The sequence below is a fragment of the Tupaia chinensis genome, unplaced genomic scaffold (genome assembly GCF_000334495.1).
Source record: "Tupaia chinensis unplaced genomic scaffold, TupChi_1.0 Scaffold000659_1, whole genome shotgun sequence".
In the NCBI taxonomy this organism is placed as follows: domain Eukaryota; kingdom Metazoa; phylum Chordata; class Mammalia; order Scandentia; family Tupaiidae; genus Tupaia; species Tupaia belangeri.
This window is the reverse complement of record NW_006160181.1, coordinates 179763-190186: the sequence shown is the minus strand read 5'-3', so window position 1 is coordinate 190186 and position 10424 is coordinate 179763. Positions and strand designations below refer to the sequence as shown.

At 43.6% G+C, this 10424-nt stretch overlaps 2 protein-coding genes across 4 annotated transcripts in view; both read right to left on the bottom strand.

The window, feature by feature from the left end:
• The window catches only part of CFAP141 (cilia and flagella associated protein 141), an 8395-nt gene extending 6845 nt beyond the window's left edge, over positions 1-1550 (bottom strand). The window contains exons 1-2 of the mRNA XM_006159789.3: positions 1166-1550; positions 793-833 (exon numbers count right to left, since the gene is read on the bottom strand). Of these exons, the coding sequence (XP_006159851.1) occupies positions 793-833; positions 1166-1198 (74 nt within the window). The 5' untranslated portion in view covers positions 1199-1550. The remainder of the gene's footprint in view (positions 1-792; positions 834-1165) is intronic.
• The window catches only part of LTAP1 (lipid transport auxiliary protein 1), a 29142-nt gene that overhangs the window by 6825 nt on the left and 11893 nt on the right, over positions 1-10424 (bottom strand). For 2 of the 3 annotated variants that reach the window (XR_336208.3, XR_003551282.1), the window contains exons 3-8: positions 7594-7711; positions 7330-7383; positions 5840-6006; positions 5694-5752; positions 2044-2582; positions 793-833 (exon numbers count right to left, since the gene is read on the bottom strand). Coding sequence is in view for 1 of the 3 variants with exons in the window: in XM_006159790.3 (XP_006159852.1) it covers positions 2387-2582; positions 5694-5752; positions 5840-6006; positions 7330-7383; positions 7594-7711 (594 nt within the window). In the remaining 2 variants the exon portion in view is untranslated. Of the gene's footprint in view, positions 1-792; positions 834-1621; positions 2583-5693; positions 5753-5839; positions 6007-7329; positions 7384-7593; positions 7712-10424 lie in introns of those variants that run through there. The other variant, XM_006159790.3, reaches the window with a different exon arrangement.

Genomic DNA, 10424 nt, shown 5'->3' with positions numbered 1-10424 from the left:
GCTTTCTGTCGTCCTCTCTCTCTCTCTCAAATCAACCTGGAAAATAATAATGATAATAATAATAAATAAAGTTAAATAAAAATAATTCTTTAAAAAAATTAAAAAAGAAAATGACAAAAGCTTGCTCTAATTGTGGAGAATAGAAAGCAGGGGGCAATAAAACCTTATAGCCTAACCTACTGGGCACTAGAAGGCTGCTGTCTTCTCACTCTGAGAACAAGGCAGCTTCTTGGCCATCCACATCTGTTTCTTTTTAAAAGTTTTGCTATAGGGTGTGAGTGCTTGTCAATGAGAAATGCGCGGTAGGCATGGGGGCCCCTCGAGGGGATGGTCACACTGCAATCCCTTCTCCTTTATTCTCTTGGAATTCTGGGCACACTCACACACGCCCAGCATGATTTCCAAGCTGCTAGGTCCAGGACTCAAGTCGTGGTCAACAATGTGGGATACAGCCTCCTTAACCTTGCTGCCACCTGCTAACCCACTTTCCTTTTTTTTTTTTTTAATTTCCATTTAAAAAAATCAAACTTTATTTATTTTAATGTTACCAAAGAGGGACAGAGACAAACAGACAGAAAGGGAAAGTGAGAAAGCAAGCTGCTAGGTCTGGGACTCAAATTGCATAGGCCATGTGGGAGTCTGGTGCCCTTTAATCACCAGGCCACCTGCCAGCCCCTCCATTTTCCTTAATGAGACCCTACCTAACAGGATAGAGAAGTGGGTGGTGGCTCAGGGAGTGCAGGAAAATGAAAGATGACACTAAAGGGGAAGAAGGGGCAGAGCAGGTATTACCTGTCAACCATCTTCTTAAGCTCCAGGGCCCTTTGAAAACTCTGCAAGAAAAAGGACTTCTGTTGATCTGCCTTGGTTTTCAGAACCTCAACCCAGTACACTGTTCTTATGGGAGACACACAGAACTTTCTCTTTTGGGAGTAGTTCATTTCATGGAGGTGGGAAAGAAATGACTCCTTTCAGAATAGATTAAAAAAACAAATGGAACACATACTCGAATACCTACTAAGTGTCAGACATAGTCTGTCACCGGTTACTGTATTCTTCTGACACATTGCAGGCTATTCCCAGTAAATTGTGGCACTTCAGATAAGCCGATCTGGAAACCTCAAGGAAAACTTCAACCCAGTCCCTCCTTCCAACTTTGCATTACCTCTTCCACTTTTACCATCTTTTCCACAGACATGTCTACAGACTGGCTTAATATTGTCTTAGTCGACTGGACAGGCTCTCTCCTTTCTGTTTAGTTCAGTCACTGAGGTTTCAGTAGCCATAGCAACATTTATGCTTCCAACAATGACCTGGGACTAGGAGCTGATTGGCCACCTGGCCTGTTGCTCCAGAGACTTGAAGGGAATCCTGGTTCTCCAGGCTTCTAATAGTGACACAGGCAATTCTATAAACAAGGGCCATAGTCTGTATTTCAGGATTTCTTTTGCTGGGGTCCCAAATAGTATCTGTATTGTTGTTAAGTCCAGGGTGCACACATGCAGTCCCACTGGCTCTCTGGAAGCAAATCCTCATGCCCTATACCCTGTTTGGAAATTGCAGAGAATGTATGAAATGCCTGTTTTATTAAGACTGTAAAGCAATGAATCATTTGCTTTATTTTTCAATAGTTCATTTTATTGAATCACTAATTTATAAAGTCAGACCAGTACACTGGCTTGTCTGGGAAACCATTCTTTCACTCTGTCTCACAGCCTAGCATGTATGATGTTAGGTGTCAAAACATTTTTTTTTTTGAATGATTTATTCACAACAGAGTATGAAATGAAAGTGGAGGGGCAGATCCTAGCAGGTCAGGGAAGTCATGTTAATGTTTCAACACATTTGGTTTAAGTGGAGCACCAGGGTTAAGTTGTTCCACATTCCACCTACTTCCTCGGCTGACTGGCTCCCCACCAGTTCCTATCTGCCTTTCCTACATATCCAACTCTGAGATGCCCTAATCTCAAACAGTTCCCACTCAACTGTGTACAACTGTGTACAGAGGGGCAGAAACTGAAGATGCTTCACCCCGACGCTCACCTTTGGGATTAAACAGTCTGGAACATGGCAGGTGAACTACGGCCCAAATCAAATGAAGATGTTTAAGACATTTTGACAGAAACATTGAGAAGAACTTCTGAATTCAAATCCAGAAAAAAAGTGCTACTAGGAGAAGATAAAGTCTTTGCTGATGTTCTGAAAATGCCCATAAGAGTTGGGGAATGACCCTCTAGGCACAAACTTAAAGAACTCTGGACACAACAGAAGCTTCAACAGATAGCAGTGTGGGTCTGCTGAGCAGCTGTCCTGAAGGCTCTCTGGCAAGCAGCCTTGAACACTGTGTCTGTCCAGCTCAATCTGCAGCAGGAGTCCTCCAGCTCCTTCACAGAGTACTCTCCAATGTGTTATAGTTGTCCTTAAAGCTCTTCAATTCCAGGAAGTGCTTGGCGCGTTTACTCTTCTGACTGGAGGGGAGGTATGTCACCTGGATGGTTGTTGGGGAGACTTCAGGGGACTGTGTTAGGTCTTTGGCTGCTGACTGGTGTTGTCGGTGAGAGCTCCCAATTCGTGCTTTGACCCTGAAGAATACAAAAGGGTCATAGTCAGAATGAGGACTAGCGGAGGAATAGGATTCAGGGCTTACCTCGCTTCCTAAATGCAGCTATAGCTACCAATGGTCTCTGGTCCTATATTATAAACTAGTTGCTAAAATCCCATACAGTAGCCTTGAAATAGCAGAGAAACCAATTTCCCTCTTAGTGTTTGTCTTTGGTGCAAGCTTCTCTTCATCTCACTCTGTTTTAAAAAGACTTTTTAACTCTACCAATTCATTTTAAACATATTTACAGCTAACATGTTTCCAGTCTAGAGTTGCTTGAATGTGGTCAAAAGGTGGTGTGGTGTGGTGTGGGACCAGCAGTTAGCATAATGGCTATGTCGCTGGACTCCCATGTAGTCGACCGCGGTTCGAGTCCTGGACTAGGTGGCTTAAACTCACGCCGGGCGCGCGTGTGTGTGTGCCCAAGATCCTGAGAGGAGAATGGAGGAGAAGGGATTGAGGCATGGCCATCCCCTCTGAGGGGTGATTTCTCGCTTTCTGTCTCTCTCTTTCTGTCTGTCTGGCGAGTGCACACACCGTATAGCAAAAACCTCTTAAAAAAAAAAAAAAAGGTGGTGTGGTGGGTAAAGTGCTAGAGTCCCACATGGCAACTATGGTTTCAGTCCTTAGCCTGGCAGCTTGAAAATCAAGCCAGGCATGTATGGATGCATGCCCCCAGATCCTAGGAGAATGGAGAAGAAGGGACTGCAGTGAGGACAACCCTCCTGTGGGGTGATTTACCACTTTCTCTACTATGAGTACAAGCATCCTATGGCAAAAACCTAAAAACAAAACAAAACAAAAACCAAAGAAACAAAAAAAGCAAAGAGTCCCTTGAAAATGAAATACAAAAAAATAAAAATAGAAGCAGCTACTGGGTACTTATTACACATCAGGACATTACATCAGTACTTTAATAGTACCTAATTAACCAATAACCCAATATTCCCTACATTGTGGTATCACCCGAGTTAGCCAAGTTTCCAGTCTGATTTCTAGAACAAATGCCCTTTTCCAGCCTCCCTACAAGTTCATTTTCTTACTGCTCTAAGTGGTTAATGTCTAAGTTGTTAAAGCTGAGACCTTTTTTTTTTTTTTTGGAGAGATTTTTGCTATAGGGTGTGTGCACTTGCTGGAGGGACAAAGTGAGAAATCATCTCTCAGGGTGATGGCCACACGCAATCCCTTTTCCTTCATTATCCTCTCAGGATCTTGAACATGCATGCACACTCTGAGTGTGTCACAGGGTCTGGGACTCAAACCGTAGTAGATTACATGGGAGTCCAGTGATATAACCATTACACCATCTGCTGGTCCCCAGGAACCTTTCCTTTTTAAGAACAAGCTGGCTCATTTTCAGTGACAGAGAGAACGGGACAGACATACCCCTTATCTCCTGAGAAAGAGTCATAGCCAACATAGCAGTAAAAGGATGCATTCCTTTTATGGTTGGTAACTTTTTCTTTTTTTTTTTTGAGAGGTTTTGCTATAGGTGTGCGCTCGCCAGAAAGACAGAGAGAGACAAAGAGACAGAAAGTGACAAATCTCCCCCTAGGGGGGATGGCCATGCCACAATCCCTTCTCTTTCATTCTCCTCTCGGGATCTTGGGCACGCATGCACACGTGTCTGGCATGAGTTTAAGCCACCGGGTCTGGGACTCGAACCGCAGTCAACTACATGGGAGGCCAGCAACGTGGCCATTACACCATCTGCTGGCCCCTGTAACTAAACTTTTTACTCTAGACTGGCTTTCCTTCTTCACCAAGCATTTTTGACATTTGCATAAGCAACATAATGAGGCTACGTTTAGAACATATTTAAAACATTCCCAAATAGGGCTGGCTCGTGGCCTAGTGGTTAGGGAGCTAGATTCCCATGTGGTCAACTGTGGTTTGAATCCCAGCCATGGGGGCTTGAACACACACTGGGTGACTGTATGCCCATGTCCCAAATCCCAATAGGATGGAGAAATAGAGAAGGTTATGTAGAATGATCACACCCCATTGTGGGGGGCTTTCTTTCTCCCACTTTTATCTCTCTCTGGCAAGCCCATGCACTCTCTGGCAATTAAAATTAAACAAACAGAATCCCCAAACAAAAGTTATGATTCCTTTCCTGTAACATTCAAGAGCCGACCTGTAATGATGTCTTCCTTTTGTTCTAGACAGGGTTATTAATGCTTTGAGTGATAATAAAATTGGGTAGCATTGAACTCTTACTTTTACTAGACCAATACACAAAAGGAGCAGTCTGGAAAAGAAGTAACCCCGGTGTTGGACAAGCAGATGGTGTGGTGGTTAAGGTGTTGGATTCCACATGGCCACTTGCATGATTCAAGTCGTGGACCTGGTGGCTTGAGAAACAAGCTGGGCACATATGCAGGTGTGCCCAAAATCCTGAGAGGAGAATGGAGAAGGGATTGCAGTGTAGCTATCACAACTGGGGGATGTTTTCTCACCTCCCCTCTCTCTAGGGAGAGCATACACCCTATAGCAAGGGAAAAAAACAAAAACAAAAACCTAATAAAAAAAGAAATCCCTGTGTGCTGAAGAATTTTATTTTCTTTGTAGGCTACATCAATTCTGACATTTCATTGTGCTGGACAAAAAAAAAAAATGTCTACAAAAGGAGGAGAAACTTATTAACCTGTATAGCAACATCTGCTTTCTTTCTTTAAAAATTTTTAAAATGTTGATTCATGCCAGCAAGTACATGTGTGTGAGAAAGAGACAAAGAGAACTTGCAACAGGATCTTGTCATGTTGCAATCCCCTGCCCCCAGCCCTCCAGCTTCTCACAATCTTGGTCCCATGCACATGCACCCTGTGGGCTTCAAGTTGACAGTACTGAGGATCCAAACCCACAGTCAGCCAGGCAGCTTACAGCGCTGCAGTTCAGTATGCTCTAAGCTGTGCTAGCATCTGCTTTCTAAAGTGAGCAAGAGACAGTACTAACAGTCTAGGGTCTGACAAGCCTTATTGTATCACAGATTCTGTTCATCTCCTTATTGAGGTCATTTCATTGTTGGAACAGCCTAGCACTAATAGATTCTCTCACCAGTCCCCTTTGACATAGTCCCCTCAAAACTCACACAGTGGCCAGCTCACTCAGGGCCTCCTGATAGCGCAGGTACTCGCTCTGGCCGAAGACCTTGGGAAGAAAAAATAAAAGAGTGAGGATCACTCAGTATGGGGCATTCCCTTCATTCTTTCAAGCAGAAAGGGCCATTCAGCTTACCCCTGTTCCATAGCGGGCTGTCTCATAGCCATCCAGCAGGGTATCGATAAGGGCCTTGCGCACACCCTTGAAAGGAGTACTAGTGTTTCGCAGATCTAGCAGGTAGGAGCGGAAATTCTTGCCCATTAAGGAACGAGGATGCCGGCCTTCAGCATGAAATGGGATCTCTAGGGAGATAATAGCACAATGATACCCCTCCTCCCATTCTTCAGTCTTTTTAGTTCATTTCTCAAACTTAAAAAACAGGTCTAGTAAAACAAGTGAGTAGAGATGGAGTAAAATTCTTACAGAATTCAGAAGAATGAAGGTATGAAAGTTGTGCTCAAGTAAAGGCAAGACAGCTGGAAGCTATACCAATTATCAACGACAGTGCCATCATTCTACTTACCCAGCTAACTTTAAGATATAAACCAGGGACCAGCAGATGGCAGAATGGTTACATTGCTAGACTCCCACATAGTTGACCATGGTTGGAGTCCTGGACCCGGCAGCTTAAAACTCTTGCCAGGTACATGTGTATGCATGCCCAAGATCCCAAGGGGAGAATAGAGGAAAAGGGACTGCGATGTGGCCATCCCTGAGGGAGGGGGTGATTTCTTGTTTTCTGTCTCTCTGGCAAGCACACGTGGCCTATAGGGAAAAAAAACTCTCAAAGGAAAAAAAAAGATATAAACTATTTTGGTAGAGATAGAGCATGTATCACAAGTAGTTTTAGAATGAAATAAATTCAAGAACCACATAGCTTTCTAAAAAATTTTCCAGAAGATGTGTGTGCTCACTAGAAAGAAAAAAGAGAGAGAAAAAGGGAAAACAAGAAACCACCCTCCCCCATAGGACACGGTCACATTGTAATTCCTTCTCCTTTGGGGATCTTAAATACGCATGCACATGTGCTTGGTGTGTCTCTCAAGCTGCTGGGTCCAGAACTTGAACAGTGCAGTCGCCCATGTGGGACCCAGCTGCCGTTATGCCATGTGCTGGCCCAGAACCACCTACCTTGAAATTAAGTTAAAGAGCAGACGTCACTGCCTTTGGTGGAAAAGCAAGCACATTACCACCATGCAATGCCTGAAACTAAAGGCTTCAAGAGAAACACCTTAAAACAAAAATAAAAAACTGAAGAGCCAGCAGGTAGCATGGTGGTTAAGGGCACTGGACTTCCACATGGCCAACCATGGTTCAAATCCCGGACTTGGTAGCTTCATTTCTCACTTTCCCTCTCTTTCTCTGATCGAGTTGGAAAATAATACAGTAAGTTAAAATAAAAAATAATTAAAAAAAAAAAATCTTAGACCTTTTAGAGCAGAAATAATGTGCCTACATCATTTCCTTTGGCGAAGGAGTAACTCAGGACTCTTAAAACTCTAGAGAATTCCTACCAGCCGGAGATGTGCAGAAAGAACAAATCCTAACCTGTAAGTGGTTTCATTACTTTGTTCTCTAGGTGAACTTGCAGGATCCTAGAACAGACTCTGTTGTGTAACCCTTACCAGAGGCACGGATGGCATCCAGAGCTTTCATTCTGTACAGATAGTTGTAGCAACCTGTTAAAAAAAAAAAGATTGGTTTGAGGAATAATCCTTGAGATTCCCCAAACTTCAGTAAGCTCATAAACTATCTCCTTGCACCTAGTGTATATTAGCTAATTGATGAGGACAGAAGTTTTGCCAGCAGCCGTTGACAACTCTGAGAGCAAAAGAATTCTATACTTGCAGGACTCCTCATTAAAGCATCCTTCAAGAGTTTGCACATACTCTGATTTCCCTGGGTTTCCAGCTGTAGTAGTCTGGCATCATCATCTGCAAGGAGCTGGGGTTCATATTTGATATCCTGAACCCTGGATAGTCGAATATCAATCTCTTCTTTCAGGTCCTGTTGATAGAGAGAAAAGAATACATAACCATTTACTGTGCACTCCAACTTCCATCAGTCTGAAAATGGGTCAAAGCAAATGAACAGACAACAGAAGTAGAGGAAATACTAGTGCGTCTAATGAAATTGCCAGATAAAATGCCACAATTTAGGAAAAGAATGAATTATCAGGTGCTCTAATACCCTCTCTAAACCATGTATCTCGAAGCTGGATCTTTTGTGTCAGAGAGTTTATGTAAGAGAGAGGAGAGAGGAAAGAGGACGGGGAGAGAGAGAGATCATGCTACAATACCTTTCCTCCATTTTTGAGAAAGACAGAAAGAGGGAGAGATATCATGCTGCAATCCCTTTCCTCCATTTTTGAGAGAGAGGTATCATGCTGCAGTCCCTTGCCTCTATTTTTGCATCCTGTCAGGATTTGTGGGTATGCACACACACACCTGATATGTTTTTGAGTATTTTTGTAATTATAGGGCGCGTGCACTTGCCAGAGAGACAGAAAGTAAGAAGTCGCCCACCAGAGGGATGGCCAATCTGCAATTCCTTCTCTTTCATTATCCTCTTGGTATTTTGGGCACACACGCACATGTTCCCAACTCAAGTTTCAAGCCACTGGGTCCAGGACTTGAACTACTGTCAATCACGTGGGAGTCCAGTGCCTAAATACTATGCCTCTTGCTGCCCCTTTCCTATTTGTTGTTGTTGTTATTGGGCATGTATACTCACAAGAGAGACGGAAAGCGAGAAATCACCTCCTCTCCCCCCGTGGGGTGCTCATTTCACAATCCCTTCTCCTCTATTTTCCTCTCGGGATCTTGGGCACGCATGCACATGTGCCAGGCGTGAGTTTAAGCCACAGGGTCTGGGACTCGAACTGTGGTCAACTACATGGGAGTCCAGCAACATAGCCATTAAGCCAACTGCTGGTCCCTAAAGAATGATTTTTTATTTTTAATTTATTTTATTTTTAATTTTGACCAGTTGGACAGAGAAAGAGAGAGAGAGAAAGTGAGAAAGCAAGCTGCCAGGTCCAAGACTTGAACTGCAGTCAGCCATGTTGGAGTTCAGTGCCCTTAACCAGACCACCACCTGCCAGCCCCAAACTTTAATTAATTAATTAATTAATTTTTAATTTGAGCAGAGAGGGACAGAGTGACACAGAGAGGGAAAGTGAGAAAGCAAGAGTCCAGGTTCAGGACTTGAATTGCGTTTGGCCATGTGGGAGTCCAGCCCCCTTAACCACCACTTCACCTGCTGGCCCTAATATTTTTTATTTTTAAGAGAGTCCCTTTTCCTCCATTCTCCTCTCAGGATTTTGGGCATGCACACACACATGCACCTGATGGGAGTTTCAAGCCTTCAGGTCCGGGACTTGAACTGTGGTGAACCATGTGGGAGTCCAGCAACATAACCATTTATGCCATCTGCTGATCTCAGGAAATAAAATTTTTAACTTTTCAAAAACTTCTGTTGAGAAATATATACTACATAGACTACATATTATATACACACATACTTGTGCATGTGCATTTAATTATAAATATCACTAAGAACACCTCTAGCTGATATTCTGCTTATGACAATGAAACATAACCAATGACTTTGAAGTCCTTTGTTTCCATCTCTGATTAAGCACCCTCTTGCTCAAACCCTAATCTGTTAAATAGCTCTTTTCCTCTTACTGTTTTATCATGTCACTCTAAATAAGGTATTTAGCTTTGCCTGGTTTTTGACTTTATACAAAAGGAAAATTACTTTCTGCAATCTGTAAAAACACTGAAAAAATTACTTGTTCTTATTTTCAATTTGCTATAGGGCACATGCATGCGAGAGAGAGAGAAAGCCATCAGTCTGGGACTCAAACTGTGGTAGACTATGCGGAATGGATTCCAGCACCCTAACTACCATGCCACTTTCTGGCCCCTAAAATTCATGATATAGCACTTAAGTAAAAAGCAATGTTAGGGTCCAGTAGACGGCATAATGGTTATGCTGCTGGACTCCCACAGTCAAGAGCAGTTTGAGTCCTGGACCTGGTGCCTTAAATTCACGTCAGGTGTATGTGCACGTGTGCCAGTGACCACAGAGAGGGTGATTTCTCACTTTCTGTCTCTCTGGTGAGCACATGTATCCTATAGCAAAAATCTCTCTAAAAAAAAGGGGAGGGGGGGACCAGCAGTTAGTGTAATGGCTATGTCGCTGGACTCCCACATAGTAGACCGCGGTTCACGTCCTGGACCTGGTTGCTTAAAACTCACGCCGGGCGCATGTGCGTGCGTGCCCAAGATCCCGAGAGGAGAATGGAGGAGAAAGGATTGCGGCATGGCCATCCCTCCTGGGGGCGATTTCTCGCTTTCTGTCTCTCTGTCTCTCTCTGTCTGGCGAGCACATGTGCTCTATAGCAAAAACTTCTTAAAAAAAAAAAGAAAGAAAGAAAGAAAGAAAGAAAGAAAGAAGAAGAAAAGAAACTTCCATAGACTTCTGTCAAGATGGGAACCCCTTATTCTCTAGCCATCCCTAGGATTCTGGGCATACAAGCGTCAGTGCATTTCAGGCCAAATGGGCTGGAGACTCAGGTTGTAGCTGGCATGTAGCTTCTAGCTTCAAAGTGCAATACTCTACTGAGGGAGCTGGCAGGTGGTGCAATGGTTAAGGGCACTAAACTCCCACATGGCCAACTACAGTTCGAGTCCCAGACCTGGTGGCTTGCTTT